This window comes from Dendrobates tinctorius, unplaced genomic scaffold, assembly GCF_039654945.1.
Source record: "Dendrobates tinctorius isolate UK_male_01 unplaced genomic scaffold, ASM3965494v1 ptg000019l, whole genome shotgun sequence".
Lineage (NCBI taxonomy): Eukaryota > Metazoa > Chordata > Amphibia > Anura > Dendrobatidae > Dendrobates > Dendrobates tinctorius.
This window is the reverse complement of record NW_027361687.1, coordinates 59,505,068-59,528,202: the sequence shown is the minus strand read 5'-3', so window position 1 is coordinate 59,528,202 and position 23,135 is coordinate 59,505,068. Positions and strand designations below refer to the sequence as shown.

Genomic DNA, 23,135 nt, shown 5'->3' with positions numbered 1-23,135 from the left:
TTGCATGATGATTTACCCTCTTAAGAGTTTGATAATCCTCTCCTTTGTTTCAATTGACATCTCTAGTGTTGGAGCCATGATTCATGTCAGTCCACTTGGTGCAACAGCTTTCCAAGTTGTGCTCACTCCTTTTTAGATGCAGACTAATGAGCAGATCTAATTTGATGCAGGTTTTAGTTTTGGGAATGAAAATTACAGGGTGATTCGATAATTTTTTCCTCAGAATTGAGTGATTCCATAATTTTTCCCCTATGTTTGGTTTAAAAAAGTAACCATTACTGACTACCACATTTTTTGTTCTTGATTTCTTTTAGTGTTTCTTAAAGACAGAAAGTTGCCATTTGAATTGACTTTAGTTTTGTGCCATGTCTGTGATCTGCTTTTTTTCTACAAAATTTAACAACTGAATGAACATCCTCCAAGGCCGGTGATTCTATAATTTTTGCCAGGGGCTGTATAATCTGGCATCCTGCCTACGACATATTGCGTGTTCTGCCAGATGACTGTGCGCATAACACCCGCTATCCTAGTGAATTTGCCATTTTCAATTTACTTGCGTTAAATACGCTCTAACAAATGAGATTAAACTAATGATATATTTTCTTTGGTCGATGAGCAGGAAAAAAAATTGTGAATCCCAAATCTCCTTAAGTCCATGTTTAAGCCTGGTGTAACTTACGTCTTATTTTGGGTCAAATAAGAAGATAAGGTTGGATGCCCCCTCCCCTACTTTCCCCGTTCATCTTATATATGTAGCAGGTTTATGGAAGTGACTCTCCCTCTCTCCTGTATTCATGGTGGATGGAGTCGGTCCTCCATTGTGGCTTTGAGTAAGTACAAATACGTCTCGTCTGCCTTTCTTTTTTTTTTTTGTATTGTTTTTATAGCCTCAATTATCATTTTTTAAATTAAAATTATGATTTAACTATAATAGTCATCATTACTTTTTTGTATCTACTATGCTTTTTTTTATTTTAAAGTTTCAATCTGTATTTCTTATACATTTAAAAAATATATACCGTATGTTTCTTCATGGGCCATGAGGATTTTCTTATATAATGTCATCTCAATGTAGCGTTATATATTTTTTTATTTTAAATTTTTTTTCATCCTATTCCGTGGTTCTTTTTTTTCTTCTAATTTATTTTTACGTTTTTATGTGATTATTGTTCACTGTCCTGCTCTATTTCATTCTGCTTTACATATACTGTACCTTTTTTTTTTACCTTTTTTTTTATTTTATTTTTGAGTTTATAGCCCCTGAATTTTTTGCTAAGAAAAAATATATCCCGGTATTGAAATCTTTACTGTCTTGTATGTTCTATTACATTTCTAATTACTTTTTACAGTATGTTTTAACTACGTTTTAGAGGACAAAAATATATATATGAACTGGAATTTTTTTTTCGCCTCTACTTCTAAGCCGATATTTTCATCTCTTTTATTGTAATGTGCAGAATTATACATAAAAAGTGTATTTTTCTCCCTTTTTTTGTTTATAGATCTAAAACAAAAATATAAATCTGTTCAATTTTAAATTATAATAAACCACTTATAATTATAGAAGGATAGGGAAAATGAAGGGAGGTCAGCTCACCAGTCTCGGTTGCGATCCATAATCCTCCTGCGCACGGAGTCACCTTGAACAGGGGTGTTGACTGAAGCAAAATAAAGGATGGAATCTCCAGCGCTGGACTTCAGTTAAAAATACATCATTTATTGTAAATTCTTAAAATCGAACAGAAAAAAGTGTGGATAAGGACATACAGGCAGATGGGGTCTCTGGTGGTCTCCAACCAACGCGTTTCGACCTAGAGGGTCTTACTCATGGTTCAATGAGTAAGACCCTCTAGGTCGAAACGCGTTGGTTGGAGACCACCAGAGACCCCATCTGCCTGTATGTCCTTATCCACACTTTTTTCTGTTCGATTTTAAGAATTTACAATAAATGATGTATTTTTAACTGAAGTCCAGCGCTGGAGATTCCATCCTTTATTTTAATAAACCACTTATGGAATTAAAAAGAACTTCAATGGATTTTACCCAACTGTAATTCTTATGGAAATGTATATGTAGTAAAGAAAAGCATGTAAGCGAGCATGTAAGATCTTCATTAATGACATAGAATGAACCTTTATTTTTTTAATTATAATTTTTTTATGATTATAATGTATTATATTATTTAGTACTATATTATTTTATTTTACTATTATGGTACTTTTTATTTTTATATGATTTATTATTTATTTTTATAAAGATCTAGCCCCAAACAATGAGAAACCCAAACCAGTCTGGATCCTTGGTGTGTTAAGTGGATACCCCCAGACCTGGGAAAAATTCTTATTAATGGAACCTTGGGCATTTCTTTGTATTTTCTGGTTTCCGGAGACTAATATTAATTAATATATATATATATATATATATATATATATATATATATATATATATTATGCCTCATAGTAAGATGTCACTGAAGTAATTAGGGTTTAAAATTATGGGAATCTCAAACCTGATGTTTAATCCCTTTTTTGTGGGGATTACTGATGGTTTTAGCGTATGGTTCCCATATAGTAATCTCATCAGGAGGAGCTCACTGACCGATCCTCAGTTAACTCATTCCAGAGTGTGTGGACTCTCCCCTTTTCTCATTCCCAGATGGATAGGATGCACTGCGGATGTGTCTCCAATTCTTACTGGATACCAGGTATGGGCACTGAACTTCGAATGTAAGTACACCCCCTCATCTCCTGGCCTCCCAAGTGTTCTTGGTACATCAGTACAGAGCAAGCTTTGTCTGGCTGAATGAGATGTTGCAAACCTTGCTCTGCACCGATGAGCAGCTAGGACGGAGACAGCTTGTCTAATAGCCTTACACATATTGAAGTAGGATATGCACTTTGATTGCTGGATCCATTAGGTGGTGCCGGTAACTTTTCTTTCTGTCCAGGAGGGAAATAATTTGCATGTTTTTTCCCATGGTGCTTTGACATATCAGCTGTTCTCTTTAAGGAACTCTGGGGGAGGGGAAGTATCGCTACCTCTATCTTCTGTGCTTGGTGGGAGACTGATAATTTAGAGTCAACTGCGTTTCCTGTCTCCTCCAGGGTTGGCGTTCCCAGACTGGGCATATAAGGCGGAGTCCAGCCCGGGCTCGCGGCAGATCCAGCTGTGGCATTTCATCCTGGAGCTGCTGCAGAAGGAGGAATTCCGTCACGTCATCGCCTGGCAGCAGGGGGAGTACGGAGAGTTCGTCATCAAGGACCCCGATGAGGTGGCCCGGCTGTGGGGCCGGAGGAAGTGCAAGCCGCAGATGAACTACGACAAGCTCAGCCGGGCACTCCGGTAAGAAAGTGGGGGGGGCACTCCGAAAAGACAACTGGGGTGAATGGTCTCTGGTAAGAGAACTGAGGTGAAGGTTCTTGGTAAGAGAGCCGTTTGATGGGTGTCTGGTAAGAGAGCTGGGATGAAGGGTCTCTGGCAAGAGAGCCAATTGAAGGGTCTCCGGTAAGAGAGCCGGTTGAAGGGTCTCCGGTAAGAGAGTCGGTTGAAGGGTCTCCAGAAAGAGAGCTGGGGTGAAGGGTCTCTGGTAAGAGAGCTGGGGTGAAGGGTCTTCGGCAAGAGAGCCGGTTGAAGGGTTTCCGGAAAGAGAGCTGGGGTGAAGGGTCTCTGGTAAGAGAGCTGGGGTGAAGGGTCTTCGGCAAGAGTGCCGGTTGAAGGGTCTCCGGAAAGAGAGCTGGGGTGAAGGGTCTCTGGTAAGAGAGCTGGGGCAAAGGGTTTCTTGCAAGAGAGCTCTGGTGAAGGGTCTCCGGTAAGAAAGCTGGGGTGAGGGGTCTCTGGCAAGAGAGCCAGTTGAAGGGTCTCAGGTAAGAGAGCCGGTTGAAGGGTCTCCGGAAAGAGAGCTAGGGTGAAGCATCTGTGGTAAGATATCTGGGATGAAGGGTCTCCGGTAAGAGAGCTGGGTTGAAGGGTCTCCAGTAAGAGAGCTGGGGTGAAGGGTCTCCGGTAAGAGAGCTGGGGTGAAGGGTCTCCAGTAAGAGAGCTGGGGTGAAGGGTCTCTGGTAAGAGAGAGACGTTTGAAGGGTCTCCAGTAAGAAAGCTGGGGTGAAGGGTCTCCGGTAAGAGAGCTGGGGTGAAGGGTCTACGGCAGGAGAGCCGGTTAAAGGGTCTCCGGTAAGAGAGCCAGTTGAAGGGCCTCCGGTAAGAGAGCCGGTTGAAGGGTCTCCGGAAAGAGAGCTGGGGTGAAGGATTACTGGTAAGAGAGCTGGGGTGAAGGGTTTCTTGCAAGAGAGCTCTGGTGAAGGGTCTCCGATAAGAAAGCTGGGGTGAAGGGTCTCTGGCAAGAGAGCCAGTTGAAGGGTCTCTGATAAGAGAGCAGGTTGAAGGGTCTCCGGAAAGAGAGCTGGGGTGAAGGGTCTCTGGTAAGAGAACTGAGGTAAAGGGTCTCTGGTAAGAGAGCTGGGGTGAAGGGTCTCCGGTAAGAGAGCCATTTGAAGGGTCTCCGGTAAGAAAGCTAGGGTGAAGCGTCTGTGGTAAGATATCTGGGATGAAGGGTCTCCGGTAAGCGAGCTGGGTTGAAGGGTCTCCGGTAAGAAAGCTGGGTTGAAGGGTCTCCGGTAAGAGAGCTGGGGTGAAGGGTCTCCGGTAAGAGAACTGGGGTGAAGGGTCTCCAGTAAGAGAGCTGGGGTGAAGGGTCTCTGGTAAGAGAGACGTTTGAAGGGTCTCCAGTAAGAAAGCTGGGGTGAAGGGTCTCCGGTAAGAGAGCTGGGGTGAAGGGACTCTGGTAAGAGAGCTGGGGTGAAGGGTTTCTTGCAAGAGAGCTCTGGTGAAGGGTCCCCGGTAAGAAAGCTGGGGTGAAGGGCCTCTGGCAAGAGAGCCAGTTGAAGGGTCTCCGATAAGAGAGTCGGTTGAAGGGTCTCTGGTAAGAGAGCCGGTTGAAGGGTCTCCGGAAAGAGAGCTGGGGTGAAGGGTATCTGGTAAGAGAACTGAGGTAAAGGGTCTCTGCTAAGAGAACTGAGGTAAAGGGTCTCTGGTAAGAGAGCTGGGGTGAAGGGTCTCCGGTAAGAGAGCCATTTGAAGGGCCTCCGGTAAGAGAGCCGGTTGAAGGGTCTCCGGAAAGAGAGCTGGGGTGAAGGGTCTCTGGTAAGAGAACTGAGGTAAAGGGTCTCTGGTAAGAGAGCTGGGGTGAAGGGTCTCCGGTAAGAGAGCCATTTGAAGGGTCTCCGGTAAGAAAGCTAGGGTGAAGCGTCTGTGGTAAGATATCTGGGATGAAGGGTCTCCGGTAAGAGAGCTGGGTTGAAGGGTCTCCGGTAAGAAAGCTGGGTTGAAGGGTCTCCGGTAAGAGAGCTGGGGTGAAGGGTCTCTGGTAAGAGAACTGGGGTGAAGGGTCTCCAGTAAGAGAGCTGGGGTGAAGGGTCTCTGGTAAGAGAGACGTTTAAAGGGTCTCCAGTAAGAAAGCTGGGGTGAAGGGTCTCCGGTAAGAGAGCCGGTTGAAGGGTCTCCGGAAAGAGAGCTGGGGTGAAGGGTTTCTTGCAAGAGAGCTCTGGTGAAGGGTCCCCAGTAAGAAAGCTGGGGTGAAGGGTCTCTGGTAAGAGATCTGGGGTGAAGGGCCTCCGGCAAGAGAGCCGGTTAAAGGGTCTCTGGTAAGAGAGCTGGGGTGAAGGGTTTCTTGCAAGAGAGCTCTGGTGAAGGGTCTCCGGTAAGAAAGCTAGGGTGAAGGGTCTCCGGTAAGATATGTGGGATGAAGGGTCTCCGGTAAGATATCTGGGATGAAGGGTCTCTGGTAAGAGAGCTGGGTTTAAGGGTCTAGAGTAAGAGAGCTGGGGTGAAGGGTCTCCGGTAAGAGAGCTGGGGTGAAGGGTCTCTGGTAAGAGAGCTGGTGTGAAGGGTTTCTTGCAAGAGAGCTCTGGTGAAGTGTCTCTGGTAAGAAAGCTGGGGTGAAGGGTCTCCGGTAAGAGAGCTGGGGTGAACGGTCTCCGGCAAGAGAGCCGGTTAAAGGGTCTCCGGTAAGAGAGCCGGTTGAAGGGTCTCTGGAAAGAGAGCTGGGGTGAAGGATCTCTGGTAAGAGAGCTGGGGTGAAGGGTTTCTTGCAAGAGAGCTCTGGTGAAGGGTCCCCGGTAAGAAAGCTGGGGTGAAGGGTCTCCGATAAGAGAGCTGGTTGAAGGGCCTCCGGTAAGAGAGCCGGTTGAAGGGTCTCCGGAAAGAGAGCTGGGGTGAAGGGTCTCTGGTAAGAGAACTGAGGTAAAGGGTCTCTGGTAAGAGAGCTGGGGTGAAGGGTCTCCGGTAAGAGAGCCATTTGAAGGGTCTCCAGTAAGAAAGCTAGGGTGAAGCGTCTGTGGTAAGATATCTGGGATGAAGGGTCTCCGGTAAGAGATCTGGGTTGAAGGGTCTCCGGTAAGAGAGCTGGGGTGAAGGGTCTCCGGTAAGAGAGCTGGGGTGAAGGGTCTCCGGTAAGAGAGCTGGGGTGAAGGGTCTCCGGTAAGAGAGCTGGGGTGAAGGGTCTCCAGTAAGAGAGCTGGGGTGAAGGGTCTCTGGTAAGAGAGACGTTTGAAGGGTCTCCGGAAAGAGAGCTGGGGTGAAGGATCTCTGGTAAGAGAGCTGGGGTGAAGGGTTTCTTGCAAGAGAGCTCTGGTGAAGGGTCTCCGGTAAGAAAGCTAGGGTGAAGGGTCTCCGGTAAGATATCTGGGATGAAGGGTCTCTGGTAAGAAAGCTGGGTTGAAGGGTCTAGAGTAAGAGAGCTGGGGTGAAGGGTCTCCAGTAAGTGAGCTGGGGTGAAGGGTCTCCGGCAAGAGAGCCAGTTGAAGGGTCTCCGGAAAGAGAGCTGGGGTGAAGGGTCTCTGGTAAGAGAGCTGGTGTGAAGTGTTTCTTGCAAGAGAGCTCTGGTGAAGGGTCCCCGGTAAGAAAGCTGGGGTGAAGGGTCTGCGGTAAGAAAGCTGGGGTGAAGGGTCTCTGGCAAGAGAGCCAGTTGAAGGGTCTCCGATAAGAGAGCCGGTTGAAGGGTCTCCGGTAAGAGAGCCGGTTGAAGGGTCTCCGGAAAGAGAGCTGGGGTGAAGGGTCTCTGGTAAGAGAACTGAGGTAAAGGGTCTCTGGTAAGAGAGCTGGGGTGAAGGGTCTCCGGTAAGAGAGCCATTTGAAGGGTCTCCGGTAAGAAAGCTAGGGTGAAGCGTCTGTGGTAAGATATCTGGGATGAAGGGTCTCCGGTAAGAGAGCTGGGTTGAAGGGTCTCCAGTAAGAGAGCTGGGGAGAAGGGTCTCCGGTAAGAGAGCTGGGGTGAAGGGTCTCCGGTAAGAGAGCTGGGGTGAAGGGTCTCTGGTAAGAGAGCTGGGGTGAAGGGTCTCTGGTAAGAGAGCTGGGGTGAAGGGTCTCTGGTAAGAGATCTGGGGTAAAGGGTCTTTGGTAAGAGAGCTGGGGTGAAGGGTTTCTTGCAAGAGAGCTCTGGTGAAGGGTCTCAGGTAAGAAAGCTAGGGTGAAGGGTCTCCGGTAAGATATCTGGGATGAAGGGTCTCTGGTAAGAGAGCTGGGTTGAAGGGTCTAGAGTAAGAGAGCTGGGGTGAAGGGTCTCCGGTAAGAGAGCTGGGGTGAAGGGTCTCCGGCAAAAGAGCCAGTTGAAGGGTCTCCGGAAAGAGAGCTGGGGTGAAGGGTCTCTGGTAAGAGAGCTGGTGTGAAGTGTTTCTTGCAAGAGAGCTCTGGTGAAGGGTCTCCGGTAAGAAAGCTGGGGTGAAGGGTCTCTGGTAAAGGAGCTGGGGTGAAGGGTTTCTTGTAGGAGAGCTGGGGTAAAGGGTTTCTTGTAGGAGAGCTGGGGAGAAGGGTCTCCGGTAAGAGAGCTAGGGTGAAGGGTCTCTGGTAACAGAGCTGAGGTGAAGGGTCTCTGTTAAAAGAGCTGAGGTGAAGGGTCTCTTTTAAAAGAGCTGAGGTGAAGGGTCTCTGTTAAAAGAGCTGAGGTGAAGGGTCTCCGGTAAGAGCTAGCGTGAAGGGTCTCTGATAACAGAGCTAGCATGAAGGGTCTCTGGTAACAGAGCTAGCATGAAGGGTCTCTGTTAAAAGAGCTGAGGTGAAGGGTCTCTGTTAAAAGAGCTGAGGTGAAGGGTCTCTGTTAAAAGAGCTGAGGTGAAGGGTCTCTGTTAAAAGAGCTGAGGTGAAGGGTCTCTGTTAAAAGAGCTAAGGTGAAGGGTCTCCGGTAAGAGCTAGCGTGAAGGGTCTCTGGTAACAGAGCTAGCATGAAGGGTCTCTGGTAACAGAGCTGAGGTGAAGGGTCTCTGTTAAAAGAGCTGAGGTGAAGGATCTCTGTTAAAAGAGCTGAGGTGAAGGGTCTCTGTTAAAAGAGCTGAGGTGAAGGGTCTCCGGTAAGAGAGCTAGCATGAAGGGTCTCTGGTAACAGAGCTGAGGTGAAGGGTCTCTGTTAAAAGAGCTGAGGTTAAGGGTCTTCGGTAAGAGAGCCTGTTGAAGGATCTCCAGTAAGAGAGCTGTGGGTGGGGAGGTCTCCAAGAAGGGAGCTGGGGTAGAGGTCTCCATAAAGGGAGTCGGGGGTTGGGTTCTCCACTAAGTGAGCTAGATAAAGGGTTTCTGGTAAGAAAGCTGGGGTGGGGGAGTTTCCGGTAAGGGAGCCAGGGGTGGGATTTCCAGTAAGGGAGATGGGGGGGGTTTCTCTGGTCTGTAAGGAAATGCCCTAAACATAGTAACATAGTTAGCAAGGCCGAAAAAAGATATTTGTCCATCCAGTTCAGCCTATATTCTGTCAGAATAAATCCCCAGATCTACATCCTTCTAAAGAACCTAATAACTGTAAGATACAATATTGTTACGCTCCAGGAAGACATCCAGGCCTCACTTGAACCCCCTTGACTGAGTTCACCATCACCACCTTCTCAGGCAAGGAATTCCAGATTCTCACTGCCCTAACAGTAAAGAATCCTCTTCTATGTTGGTGGAAAAACCTTCTCTCCTCCAGACGCAGAGAATGTCCCCTTGTGACCGTCACCTTCCTTGGTATAAACAGATCCTAGGAGAGATATTTGTATTGTCCGCTTATATACTTACCGTATTTTTCGCTTTATAAGACGCACTTTTGTTCCCCCAAATTTTGGGGGAAAGTAGGGGGTGCGTCTTATAATCCGAATATACGGGGGAGGGGGTGTATATATATATATGTACTGCAGGGTCCAGGGGAGGTGGGGGCAGCTTTGGAGCGGTGCTGTGAGCTGGTAAAAGCTGCCGAAGGGAGCCTTTGATCTCCTGCTCCCGCTCATATAATATGCACTGCCGCTGTCCATCACCATGGTGGCTGGGGGAGCGGCGCATATTATAGCTGCCTGCGCCCTCCTTTGATCGCACATGATCCCCTGGGTTAGATATCGCCCCCATGCTGCTGCCCATAGTAAAATAAAAAACTCTTTCCTTACCTCCTCCAGCGCTGATCTCCCAGTGTCTCGGCTGCCGCTGTCATCAGGCACGCAGAGATGATATCACTCTGCTGTGCTGATCACATGACCGGCACTGAGAACCAGGAAGTGGAGGAGGAGCTCAACCACACTGAGGGAGACACGAGGAGGGACAGCGCTGAGAAGGTAAGGAAAGAGTTTATTTTACTAAAAGCAGCAGCATGGAGGCGATATCTAACACAGGGTGATGTGTGCCAGCCACAGGGGGGCCAGTGTGCCAGCCACAGGGGGGCCAGTGTGCCAGCCACAGGGGGGCCAGTGTGCCAGCCACAGGGTGATGTGTGCCAGCCACAGGGGGCCAGTGTGCCAGCCACAGGGTGATGTGTGCCAGCCACAGGGGGCCCGTGTGCCAGCACAAGGGGGCTATATTCAATATAAGGTGGCCATATCCAGATTAAGGGGGCTAATTTTAGGGTGGGGGGGCTATGAGGGACATATACCCTATATGATTTGTTAGACGGACACTGGCATTATAAGACGGACCCCATTTACTAAAAAATTCTCTATTCCTTCACCACATTTGGGGGTGCGTCTTATAATCAGGTGCGTCTTATAAAGCGAAAAATACGGTATACATGGTTATTGGATCATCCCTTAGTCGTCTATTTTATAGACTAAATAATCCTAATTTTGCTAATCTCTCTGGGTATTGTAGTTCCCCATTTCCTTTATTAATTTTGTTGCCCTCTTTTTGTACTCGCTCTAGTTCCATTACATCCTTCCTGAGCACCGGTGCACAAAACTGTACACAGTACTCCATGTGCGGTCTAACCAGGGATTTGTACAGAGGCAGTATAATGCTCTCATCATGTGTATCCAGACCTCTTTTAATGCACCCCATGATCCTGTTTGCCTTGGTAGCCACTGCCTGGCACTGGCTGCTCCAGGTAAGCTTATTTACTAGGATCCCCAAGTCCTTCTCCATGTCAGATTTATCCAGTGGTTTCCCGTTCAGTGTGTAAGGGTGATACAATGATTCCTTCTTCCCATGTGCATAACCTTATATTTATCATTGTTAAACCACATCTGCCACCTTTCGGCCCAAGTTTCCAACTTACCCAGATCCATCTGTAGCAGAATACTATATTCTCTTGTATTGACTGCTTTACATAGTTTTGTATCATCTGCAAATATCAATATTTTACTGTGTAAACCTTTTACCAGATCGTTAATAAATATGTTGAAGAGAATAGGCCCCAACACCGACCCCTGCGGTACCCCACTGGTCACAGCGACCCAGTTAGAGAATATACCATTTATAACCACCCTCTGCTTTCTATCACTAAGCCAGTTACTTACCCATTTACACACATTTTCCCCCAGACCCAGCATTCTCATTTTGTGTACCAACCTCTTGTGTGGCACGATAGCAAACGCTTTGGAAAAATCAAGATATACGATGTCCAATGACCCACCGTGCTCCAGTCTAAAGCTTACCTCTTCATAAAAACTGATTAGATTGGTTTGACAGGAGCGATTCCTCATAAACCCATGATGATATGGCGTTAAACAGTTATTCTCACTGAGATAATCCAGAATAACATCCCTCAGAAACCCTTCAAATATTTTACCAACAATAGAGGTTAGACTTACTGGCCTATAATTTCCAGGTTCACTTTTAGAGCCCTTTTTGAATATTGGTACCGCTTTTGCTATGCGCCAGTCCTGTGGAACAGACCCCGTCTCTATAGAGTCCCTAAATATAAGAAATAATGGCTTGTTTATTATATCACTTAGTTCTCTTAGTACTCATGGGTGTATGCCATCCGGACCCAGAGATGTATCTATTTTAATCTTATTTAGCCGGTTGCACACCTCTTCTTGGGTTAGATTGGGTGACCCTTAATATGGGGTTTTCTTTGTCTAGAAAATAGGGGGTGCAGAAATCTGACATAAGGAAACTCTGGGGATCTCCGCTTCTCTGATGTGATATGGGGGGCTCTGCTTCTTTGATGTGATGATATGGGGCTCTGTTTCTCTGACGTAATGATATGGGGGGGCTCTGCTTCTCTGTCGTAATGATATTAGGGGCTTTGCTTTTCTGTCGTAATGGTATTAGGGGCTCTGCTTCTGTCGTAATGATATCAGGGGCTCTGCTTCTCTGACGTAATGATATTAGGGGCTCTGCTTCTCTGACGTAATGATATTAGGGGCTCTTCTCTGTCGTAATGATATGGGGGCTCTGCTTCTCTGATGTAATGATATGGGGGCTCTGCTTCTCTGACATAATGATATTAGGGGCTCTGCTTCTCTGACATAATGATATGGGGGGCTCTGCTTCTCTGACATAATGATATGGGGGGCTCTGCTTCTCTGTCGTAATGATATTAGGGGCTCTGCTTCTCTGACATAATGATATTAGGGGCCCTGCTTCTCTGTCGTAATGATATTAGGGGCTCTGCTTCTCTGTCGCAATGATATTAAGGGCTCTGCTTCTCTGTCGCAATGATATTAAGGGCTCTGCTTCTCTGTCGTAATGATATGGGGGGCTCTGCTTCTCTGTCGCAATGATATTAGGGGCTCTGCTTCTCTGTCGCAATGATATTAGGGGCTCTGCTTCTCTGATGTAATGATATTAGGGGCTCTGCTTCTGGATCGCACGCCAGGGCAGTGGAGTACTCGGTACCGGGCCGGTATCTCAGAGGGAAGTGTCACAGTAGCGGTGACCCGGTCTGTGGCCCTGGGAGTCCATGTAAAAGGGGTTAAGAGTGGCTGTTTAAAGTTTATAAGTGGATGATATGTGACGCCACCTGTGGTGATCGGCAATGAAGGTGTTAAGCCGACGCTGCGGTGCAGATCCTCTGGGACAGATGGTGAGGGGCAGCAATGATGTTGTAGCCCTCCACAGGTAGGACTGTAGTCCCAGGGCAGTGAGGATAGGTGTTGACGTAGAGGGTGTAGTGTCTGGCACAGAGATGTAGCAGTGCTGGAGAGTTTGCAGGAAGGAGGCAAGGACATAATAGAGTGCAGTTTCTTTTACCTTTACTTTGCTTGGTAAATGCAGTTCAGAATTCCAGATTACAGATGGAACAGAGGCTGGCCAGCTTGGAAGCAACTTAGGAATCTCTCTATGCAGATGGGTTGTGTAGTCTCCTTTCTAGCGCTTATTTGAGGTACTTGCAGTACTGTGTTACACTTAAGTTCCACTTGTTTGTTCTCATCTAGATCTCCCTCGTATGGCAGACAGCTGTAGCCTTCTTCTTCTTCTGGCTCACCCGTTGTTGTTGTGCCTCCGAGTCTTATGTGGGAACAGAACATTTACAGCTTCCTATTCCTCCGGTTTCTGCTGCAGGAACATCAGTATCCATACAACCTTGGAGACCGGGCTCCGGATCATGCGCTATAGCTAGAAGTGAGCTCTGAACTTTGCTCAATCTTCCAGCTCAACTCCTCACACAAACTCCAAATTTCCCCTTCCTGGCCCCCAGAGAGCAGCTCTTCCCCCAGTTTTGGTTCAGAGCTCCCTCTGCTGGCCTAGAGTGGGAACTGTGCTGTGTGTTGTGTTTACCTGATAGAGAGACCCTTCATTGCTTCCAAGCATGGCATCACACTCCCTAGGAGGAAGGTAATGCCACTGTGGCGATCATACTCCTGGGGGCGCCACATTCCCCCCTAGTGCAATTCAGTACTCCCGGACTGAAGAAAACATGCAAACATATTAACAAATGAACAATTGTAACTGTAGCAAGATTTCAAAAATGAAAAATTACAAAAAACAAAGCTCAAACATAGTCCTGATGATGATTAGTCCATGCAACAATGTCCATGGTCCATTTCCTGAGCAGTTGGTAAACTATATACAAGATAGTTTGACCACACATAGTCCTGTGGTGCAATTGTCCATCAAAACAAACTGAGATTGTTCAAAAGGGTTCTTACAGAGTCTTGAGACCAGTCCAGAGACCTGAGAAGTTGCATACTTACAGGTACAGTTTACATTTTCTATTTGCACTTTAATCTCTATATCTAACTGGGATCTCACCTTTTGTACTATGGGTAGATCTGCGTAGCGTGGGTACTTCTAATGGCCTATTTAGGTTTAGTGGGCCTGTTACTGCTGTTGGTAAACTGGGTAGTAGCCGTCTACGAACTCTTAGACTTACTGTGGGCATGACAGATTCACCACTGGCAGGGCGAGGATTCTCTGGCTCCACTGCTGGTGTGGCATCCGCTGCCTGAACTTCCTGGTTTTCAGAGTTCTCTTGAGTCTCTGCTACTTCAGTTGCAGTAGGCTGAGGAAAGATTAGGACAGGAACTATGATGACTTGATCCATTCTTGTCCAGTTTGCAGGGACTTCTCCGAGTACATTGTTGACCTTTTCTTCTCGTATGGGTTGAGGGTTGTTTTGTTCTCCCATCCTTTCCTTTAGCTGGTCAAGGCACAGTTTCAGATGATCCCTCGATACTGCTGATGAGGTTTCTCCTCCATCCTTACTGATAAGGCACACTTTGGTGTTGTCGAAGTTTGATGGTAGGACGGTGTAGGGTTCAGTTTCTCATTGGTCATCCAATTTATGCATCCTCCTTTTCCTCTTTAGGACTTGTTCTCCTGGTGACAAGGGAACTGCAGGTGCATGTTGATTGTAGTTCTTCTCCTGTGTTTGTCTCGTCTGAGCTAGACTCTTTTCTACGCACTCTTGTACTCTACGGTACTGTTGCTGCCGCTCCGTATCCCAGTCAGCATCTGGTGATGTTACCTCAGGTGTAAGGACTCCCATATCCAAATCAATAGGCCACGTGCTAGGCCTCGCTCTCATTAGGTAAGCTGGAGTGCAGTTGGTGGAATTCACAGGAATGTGATTGTAGATGTCGACCAGATCTGGCAACTTCTCTGGCCACAGATTCCTCTCTTCCAAAGGCAAGGTCTTCAGTAGGTCGATCACCACCTGATTCATCTTTTCACACATGCCATTGGTCTGTGGATGGTACGGTGTTGTCCTGATCTTCTTGCAACCGTACAAGTTACAGAATTCCTGGAACACTTCTGCCTCAAAGGCTGACCTTGATCTGTAAGCACTCGCTCGGGATATCTGTGTGGTCCACAAAAGTGCCTTTGGAATGCTCTGGCTGCTGTCCTGGCTGTTTGATCCTTGACAGGCACGACTACCAGGAATCTCGAGTAGTGGTCAACGATGGTAAGAGCGTAAACGAAGCCTGAACGGCTTGGGACCAGCTTCACATGGTCCAGGGCGACCAACTAAAGTGGTTGTTTGGTTATTATTGGCTGCAAAGGAGCTCCCTGGCTGTTACGGTCCTTCCTGCGCAGGTTGCATTGTCCACACTCCCGGCACCAATTTTCAATGGCCTTCCTCCTACCAGTCCAGTAGAATCTCTCCCGGAGCAAGACCTCCAACTTCTTCTATCCGAAGTGTCCAGCTCCATTGTGGTATGCTTCCAAGACCATTGATGCCTCCCTCTTTGGGACTACCACCTGCCAGACCAACTCATGAGTGCGGGCATTGATACTCCTCCAACACAGCTTTCCCTCATAGATGCATAGCATGCCTCTTTCCTTCCACAACTGCTGGGTTTCTTCAGGAGCATCTGGACTTGGGCGTAAGTCAGCTTGTGACAGTAGCTCCTTTACCAGGTGGACTACGGGGTCGCTACCCTGGGTTTCTGCCCAGTCATGATGAGACAATGGATTTAGGGTGGCCTCTTTCACGATAGATCGTCTGTTTCTCACTCCTTGAGCACGCTGGGCCGCAATTGGCCGGTGAAAGGCAGGTAACTATTTCTTCGAGTGCCTCAGGGTCTTCTCCTGCATCTGGCAGATTGGGCATTCTGGACCGCGCATCAGCATTGACATTCTTGTGCCCCGCTCGGTACTTGATGGTAAATTCATAGCTAGACAGCCGGGCCATCAATCGCTGCTCCAGTGCACCTAGTATTGCAGTTTCCAAGTGAGTCAACGGGTTGTTGTCCGTGAAGATGGTAAACTTGGCTGAAGCTAGATAACGCTTGAATCGTTCAGTCACAGCCCAGACTATGGCAAGGAACTCCAGTTTGAAGGAACTGTAGTTGTTAGGGTTCCTTTCAGTGGGACGAAGCTTCCTGCTGGCGTAGGAGATCACTCTTTCTTTGCCATTCTGTACCTGTGACAGTACTGCTCCCAGTCCCACGTTGCTGGTATTACGCGCCCCGATGCTCACCTGAGGTCCCCCTCCTCCCGGCGCATCCCTCCTTCTTCCTCTTGCCGTGCCCTGTCTGGCTTTGCAGGGTCACGGCGCGTCAGAGGCACGCACATGCGCACTCGCTCGTTTCTCACCGCGGGGCATCCTGGGAGCACGTGACCCGGTGGCTCCGCCCCCAACATGGCGGCGCCCACCGGGTATTTCTGTCTGGCGTCTGGAATGGTAAGACGCCTGTTTGTCTTCCTCTGTGGCGCTTAGCGTTCCTGCGCAGCGTCGCACCCGACTCTCAGGTCCCCCCTCTCTCTGGTCTGCGCTCTGCTCTCCGCTCCATAGCCCCGACTGGACTCCCGCTCAGTCCCCTCTGCTGCCTCCGTGCCTGTACCTCGCCTGGTCCTTCTCTGCTCCTGTCACCGGTGGTTCCTTAGCTAGGGTTCCGTCCTCACCCCTAGGTCAGTCCCCCCTAACCTTTCTTCCTTCTTTCTTCCAGCGTTCCTGCTCTGGCTCCATCCTGATCGGTCCTGGTTCCCTACGTTCTGTCTCCCTCCTGCTCCGGGCCTACTCTAGTCAGTATCCTTTGGCCTTTCCCTCTGTACACTCCCTGGGTCGTCCCTTTGGTTCCGGCTGTCGTGGTCTCACCCCCCTTGGGCCTGCCCCTAACACTCCCAGAGGGTCCACTCTCCGGTTCCTACTAGAATCGTAACAGCTGGCATCAGTATACAAAACAAATGGTTGGTCATAATCTGGGTAGGCCAGAACTTCATCTCCTGTGAGAGCCATCTTCAGTCGAGTGAAAGACCTCTCCAGTTCCTCATTCCATTCAAATGTAGGACTCTTCTTCCTGGCTTTCTTGGGCTGGCCCACCAGAAGATTTTGCATAGGCGTGGCTATTTCAGTGAAGCCTTTGATGAACCTTCGGTAGTAGCCTACCAACCTGCCTGAGGAATTGACGTACCGCATGGAGGTTTCTGGGCTTCTGCCAGTCCCGGATGACAGTGACTTTGTCAGGATCCGGTGCCACACCTTCTACACTCACTACATGACGGAGGTACTGTACCTTGGACCTCAGGAGGTGGCATTTGGAAGGCTTCACTTTCAGGCCAAAGTTGGACAGGGCTTCAAACACCTCAGCCAAGTGCTTCAGATGGTCATCATAAGTCTTGGAGAAAACAATGACATCATCAAGGTACAACAGGACTGTCTCGAAGTTCTTGTGTCCAAGACAGCACTCCATTAGCCGTTGAAATGTCCCTGGGGCGGTGCAGAGCCCGAACGGCATGTAGTTGAACTCGCAGAGACCCATTGGTGTAGTAAAAGCTGTTTTCTCCTTGTCTGCCTCTGCCACGGGAACCTGCCAATACCCACTAGTGAGATCTAAGGTGGAAAAATAGTTAGCAGTTTTAAGTGCAGCTAATGACTCCTCAATTCTGGGTAATGGGTAGGCATCTTTATGTGTAATGCTGTTAATTTTTCTGTAATCAACACACATTCTCATGGTACCATCTTTCTTTTTCACAAAGACTATTGGCGCTGCCCAGGGGCTACAACTGTCTCTGATCATCCCAGCTTCCTTCATTTCCCGCAGCATACTTTTGGCACATTGATATTGTGTTGGGGGTATAGTCCGATACCTTTCTTTAATGGGTGGATGATCTCCAGTGGGGATATGGTGTTGAACCCCTTTTGCCTTCCCAAAGTCTAGAGGGTGTTTACTGAATACCCGCTCGTACTCCTGAGTCACTCGGTAAACCCCACTCTTTTGGTATGAAGGGGTGGAGTCAGTTCCCACCTGCAGCTGCTGACACCACTCCTCCAGCTGCTTTACAGAGCCATTGTCCTCCATCTGGTCGGATGAGACCAAGGGCTCTGCTGCCTGTATAGCATTGTTGCTGACAGTAAACAGCTTAGCAACTGTGGCATACTGAGGTATTGTGGCCTCCTCTTCCCCACAATTCAAGAGGCGTACAGGTACTCTCCCTTTGCGGACATCAACTACCCCTCTGGCTGTCAGGACAGTGGGCCGGCTATCAGAGTACACTTGCTCTACCAATGCTTGGTAATCTTTTCCTCTGAGGCCTATGGCTGCCCGACACCAAATTAACATTTCACATCTGGGGGGTATCGCAATGGGGAAAGAATCAAATCACTCTGACGCTGCCAATTTATCCGCCAGACAGTTCTACCTGCTGTCTTTGCATCAGGGCCTTCATCTCCTTCTGCAGAACTCGTTGGTCACTGGAACCAGCAGTATCGGCTACCTGTTGCAACAAAACAATAACCTCGTCTAGACAATTTTCAATCACATTAGTACCTAATCATTGGGTTACATTCTCGTCGATCAATGTCTACAACTATCAGACCTTGAGATTTTAACTCTACTCTCCCCACTTTAATGGTAATCTCTTTACATCCTACTTGCGGCAAAGACTGACCATTGCTCGCAACTACTGTCAGTTCATCACTTGGGCCGCGAGTAAGTTCAGAGTCAGCCCAATACCGCTTGTAAAGGATATAGGGCATAGTTGTCACCTGAGAGCCAGTGTCCAGTAAAGCGTTCATGGTGATGCCGTCAATCACCACTGGAAGGACCGGTCGCCCTCCAACATACTTGGCTCGCCAGTTCTTTGGGCCTTGTGGTCCTACTCCTGGGGGTTGGCCCTCTGCCCCAGGGGTTGCTCGTTTAAATAACAGAACCTTGCGATGTGGCCTGCCTTGCAGCAGCGACGACAGATGGGACGTCCGTCCTGGTCATAGCGATCGTTGTCTCTCCTTCGACGTGGCTGGATCCTCTTCTTCCGTAGCCACCGGACATCCTCTGGACTGGAGGCCAGCTGGATCTTCTCCTTTGAGGACACCTGCATGGACTGCACAGTTTTAGCAAGTGCAGCCATACTTTTGGTCAGCGCTTGGACCTGAAGGCGCAGTTCTGTAGATGGATCATTATCCAGAGTCTGTGCATCAGCCCCCACAGGGCTGGGAGGGAAAGATGCTGCTTCTTGGTGGTATGTGATTGCTGGGCACCTAGGGGGCGCTGGACGGCTGACATTTGGTTCATGCAGCACCCGGATAGCCCTGTCTTTGAAGTCTGCAAAGTCTAGGTCAGGGTTTTGTAGGGCTATGATGCGCAGCTGTGCTCTATGGGTACTGGATAGGAGGCCCTCAATAAATTGCTCCTTTAACAGCCTGTCTCCATCTTTCACACTGTCTGGGTCAATCTGCTTTATGGCTCGCAGCGCCTCCTGCAGGTTAAGAGCATAGTCCCGTATACTGTCCTGCACTCTTTGCTTACACCCAAACAATCTCATCTTTATTTCAGCTGCAGGGCGGGTGTCAAAGGTGCTTCTTAGCTTAGCCAGGATCTTTTTAACAGTCTCTTTATCAGTGTCCTGCCAGGCTTTTACTTCCCTTTGCGCTGCACGAGTTAGCTGCCCAATAAGGATGTTCACTTTTTGGTTTTCAGACAGAGGATACACCTCAAACAAACTGCACAGTCTCTCTTTAAATTCATTCAGGGTATGTGACTCCCCTGAGTACTGTGGTAGCCAGGCTGCTCTCGGTATATAGGGCATGGACAGCAGCATTATGGGGACTGCTGTGTTGGGCGCTGATTCTTGCAGTGCTCTGGAGGCAGCGCTGGCTGCTGGATTCTGTGGCGCTATTGAAGCGCTGGTCCCTGCATCTTGCGGCGCTGTGGGGGGGTGCAGTGGCGTCCACCGCTGCAACTGCTCTTGCCTCAGACATCCTCCTTCCCCCCTAGTTAACGTTTGGCCAGGCCCTGGATTGTGCTGGCTTACCGGCTGCCGCTCTGCAGGCTGGATGATCGGGCGACGCCGGGACTGCAGGCCTCTGCTTCTCACTTCCCGCACGCTGTCCTCTTCCCGCGCAGCACTTCACTTTTTTGCGCTTTTCGGCTGGCTCCGCCCACGATGGCCCGCCCCTTTGGCTTCCCGCGTGCGCCTAGCGGCGGGGTAATGGCAACTGCACAAATAGTCTATGGCACACAACACAGTCTCTGGCACACAGGACCTGGGGACACCGGGCTCCATAAATCCTGTTTGTGACGCCAAAATGGATCGCTCGCCAGGGCAGTGGGGTACTCGGTATCAGCCCGGTATCTCAGAGGGAAGTGTCACAGTAGCGGTGACCTGGTCCGTGGCCCTGGGCGTCCATGTAAAATGGGTTAAGAGTGGCTGATTAAAGTTTATAAGTGGATGATACGTGACGCCACCTGTGGTGATCGGCAATGAAGGTGTTAAGCCGACGCTGCAGTGCAGATCCTCTGGGACAGATTGTGTGGGGCAGCAATGATGTTGTAGCCCTCCACAGGTAGGGCTGTAGTCCCAGGGCAGTGAGGATAGGTGTTGAGGAAGAGGGTGGCACAGAGATGTAGCAGTGCTGAAGAGTTTGCAGGAAGGAGGCAAGGACACAATAGAGTGCAGTTTCTTTTACCTTTACTTTGCTTGGTAAATGCAGTTCAGAATTCCAGATTACAGATGAAACAGAGGCTGGCCAGCTTGGAAGCAACTTAGGAATCTCTCTATGCAGATGGGTTGTGTAGTCTCCTTTCTAGCGCTTATTTGAGGTACTTGCAGTACTGTGTTACACTTAAGTTCCACTTGCTTGTTCTCATCTAGATCTCCCTCGTATGGCAGACAGCTGTAGCCTTCTTCTTCTTCTGGCTCACCCGTTGTTGTTGTGCCTCCGAGTCTTATGTGGGAACAGAACATTTACAGCTTCCTATTCCTCCGGTTTCTGCTGCAGGAACATCAGTATCCATACAACCTTGGAGACCGGGCTCCGGATCATGCGCTATAGCTAGAAGTGAGCTCTGAACTCTGCTCAATCTTCCAGCTCAACTCCTCACACAAACTCCAAATTTCCCCTTCCTGGCCCCCAGAGAGCAGCTCTTCCCCCAGTTTTGGTTCAGAGCTCCCTCTGCTGGCCTGGAGTGGGAACTGTGCTGTGTGTTGTGTTTACCTGATAGAGAGACCCTTCATTGCTTCCAAGCATGACATCACACTCCCTAGGAGGAAGGTAATGCCACTGTGGCAACCATACTCCTGGGGACACCACACTTCTCTGACGTAATGATATTAGGGGCTCTGCTTCTCTGACGTAATGATATTAGGGGCTCTGCTTCTCTGATGTAATGATATGGGGGGTCTGCTTCTCTGATGTAATGATATGGGGGGCTCTGCTTCTGACATGATATGGGGCTCTTCTCTGATGGGATGATATGGGGGGCTATTCTTCTCTGACGTGATGATATGGGGGGCTCCGCTTCTCTGATGTAATGATATGGGGGGCCCCATTTCTCTGATTTGATGATATGGGGAACCTCCGCTTCTCTGACGTGTTATGGGGGCTCCGCTTCTCTGACGTGATGATATTGGGGGCTCTACTCTCTGCATGGCCATTGCTGACACATACATTTTGTGCTCAGATATTACTACAACAAGAGGATTCTGCACAAGACGAAGGGGAAGCGATTCACCTACAAGTTTAACTTCAGTAAGCTGATCTTTGTGAACTACCCCCTGTGGGACATGCGGGGTACTCCGCCTGCGGTGCTGGGGAGCGGCCTGTGTCGTGCAGCTGCGCTACCATCTGGTGTTCAGCGAGAGGTAATGCACTTAGATTATACGGCTTTATTTCACAATCTGTTCAATGACCTGTTGGCAAACTGCAACTCCCAGCATGGAGCTGGTTGATGATTCCTACATGAAGGGGGTTGGCTCAGGACATCTGCGATTTTTCCTTCTTTTCAGGTTTTACATAACACCCTCCTCGCACACAAGCTTTTGACCGACCAGATCACCTGCCGCAGACTTCTCCAGTATCCGGTGGATCATGACAGCAACTCGCAGAAGAAGATGATGGTCGTGGGCAGTGAGTCTGAAAAGCTCCATGCGATTATCTGATCCTCTGTTATTCCTCCTGGGAATTTTCATGGGACAGGTAGTAGTTGGCGTCTGCCGCCGTCTGGTCTGTCCTTGCAGTGCAGGTGATACGCCCCTTTGACGAGGGGGAAGTTGGAGTTTTGTCCTTTAATTTCCCGTAGGGGTAACATTGGACAGCGTTACAGTGCAGAGTGCTAAGAAAAGATGAAGAATGCGAGTATTTGGTAATTGACGTTCTCTTTTACGCAGGGCATAGTGTCATGCCAACTTCATGCTTCCCTGGCACCTGCTGTAACTTCGGAAGTAGCGGGCACCTATACGTACCAGCCGCGTCCCCCCAGCATGACGCGGAGTTTCCAATTCACCCCAGTCGGTCACTCTACTCATCCTCTCAAGTTCTGCCTGGCACAACCGAGTGGCAGCTATGTGCCAACAGCCTGATCCACCAAAGCCAAGTGTTCCACAGAGGGCTGCACAGCCGGGCACCCGGAGGAAATGTGTTCCATCCCTATCTGGGGCACAAGGCTATACCCTCCATAGATGACATTCAGGCCCAAACACCGCCATCTGATGTAAAGCCAGATCCTGAGCGCCAACTCAGGGCGTTAGAGAAGATCCAAGACGTGGCCGACCCCTCAAAGATGTGTCTGAGCCATAACAGGAGTTGTAAACTGTATCCTCCTCCTGGCATTGAGCACATGAATCTCAGCAGTAAGACCTGGCTGCTGAAACCGGCCTAAATACTTAGCGCCATAGGGTGTTCAGGACTTGCAACTCCATGAAACTCTGGTAGGGCTACAGATGAGCTGACTATACATGGGGCTGCGCTTCTCCACTGGCTGTATATAGGTTGTACATACATTTGTCCCATCAATGTGGAATAAATCCTAATCTAAAAAAATTCCTACATTGTATGAATTTATTCATGGCTCCATACTAATATATAAGTAGGCAGTCCCAAAGGTGACGTCCAATCTGATAAGGAACGCTAACGTGTCCTACGCTTTCCATCTGGCCCAGACCATCATGTCTCTAGCTTGTCCTATGCTTTCCATCTGGCCCAGACCGTCATGTCTCTAGCTTGTCCTATTCTTTCAATCTGGCCCAGACTGTTATGTTTCTAGCGTGTCCTACGCTTTCCATCTGGCCCAAACCATCATGTCTCTAGCTTGTCCTATGCTTTCCATCTGGCCCAGACCATCATGTCTCTAGCTTGTCCTATGCGTTCCATCTGGCCCAGACCATCATGTCTGTAGCTTGTTCTATGCTTTCCATCTGGCCCAGACCGTCATGTTGCTAGCTTGTCCTATGCGTTCCATTTGGCCCAGACCATCATGTCTCTAGCTTGTCTATGCTTCCCATCTGGCCCAGACCGTCATGTCTCTAGCTTTTCATACGCTTTCCATCTCGCCCAGATTGTCATGTCTCTAGCTTTTCCTACGCTTTCCATCAGGCCCAGAATGTCATGTCTTTAGTTTGTCCTACGCTTTACATCTGGCCCAGACTGTCATGTCTCTAGCTTGTCATGCGCTTTCCATCTGACCCAGACTGTCATGTCACTAGCCTGTAGCTTGTCCTATGATTGCCATCTGGCCCAGACCATCACGTCTCTAGCTTGTCCTATGCTTTCCATTTGGCCCATATAAAATAAATATCAATTGCACACTCCT

The 23,135-nt window shown here is 48.8% G+C and overlaps 1 protein-coding gene across 2 annotated transcripts; it reads left to right on the top strand.

Moving 5' to 3' along the window:
* Positions 1-441: 441 nt before the first annotated feature.
* On the top strand, positions 442-22,368 carry LOC141082982 (ETS translocation variant 3-like protein). 2 transcript variants are annotated; one of them, XM_073567078.1, is made up of 6 exons: positions 442-830; positions 2,656-2,704; positions 3,105-3,342; positions 21,009-21,189; positions 21,334-21,454; positions 21,715-22,368. In XM_073567078.1, exons 2-6 carry the CDS (start codon positions 2,656-2,658, stop codon positions 22,203-22,205), a joined length of 1,080 nt encoding a protein of 359 aa, XP_073423179.1. In that variant the 5' UTR covers positions 442-830; the 3' UTR covers positions 22,206-22,368. The 2 variants fall into 2 exon arrangements, with proteins under 2 accessions (XP_073423179.1, XP_073423180.1); XM_073567079.1 differs by lacking the exon at positions 442-830 and having other exon boundaries at positions 2,508-2,704.
* Positions 22,369-23,135: the final 767 nt, after the last annotated feature.

Excerpts from the sequence above, each read along its gene's own strand:
- LOC141082982 (XM_073567078.1), top strand. The coding sequence starts at position 2,656 with ATGGATAGGATGCACTGCGGATGTGTCTCCAATTCTTACTGGATACCA. Across the intron at positions 2,705-3,104 it reads CAATTCTTACTGGATACCAG|GGTTGGCGTTCCCAGACTGG; the intron begins GTATGGGCACTG and ends TGTCTCCTCCAG. Across the intron at positions 3,343-21,008 it reads AAGCTCAGCCGGGCACTCCG|ATATTACTACAACAAGAGGA; the intron begins GTAAGAAAGTGG and ends TTTTGTGCTCAG.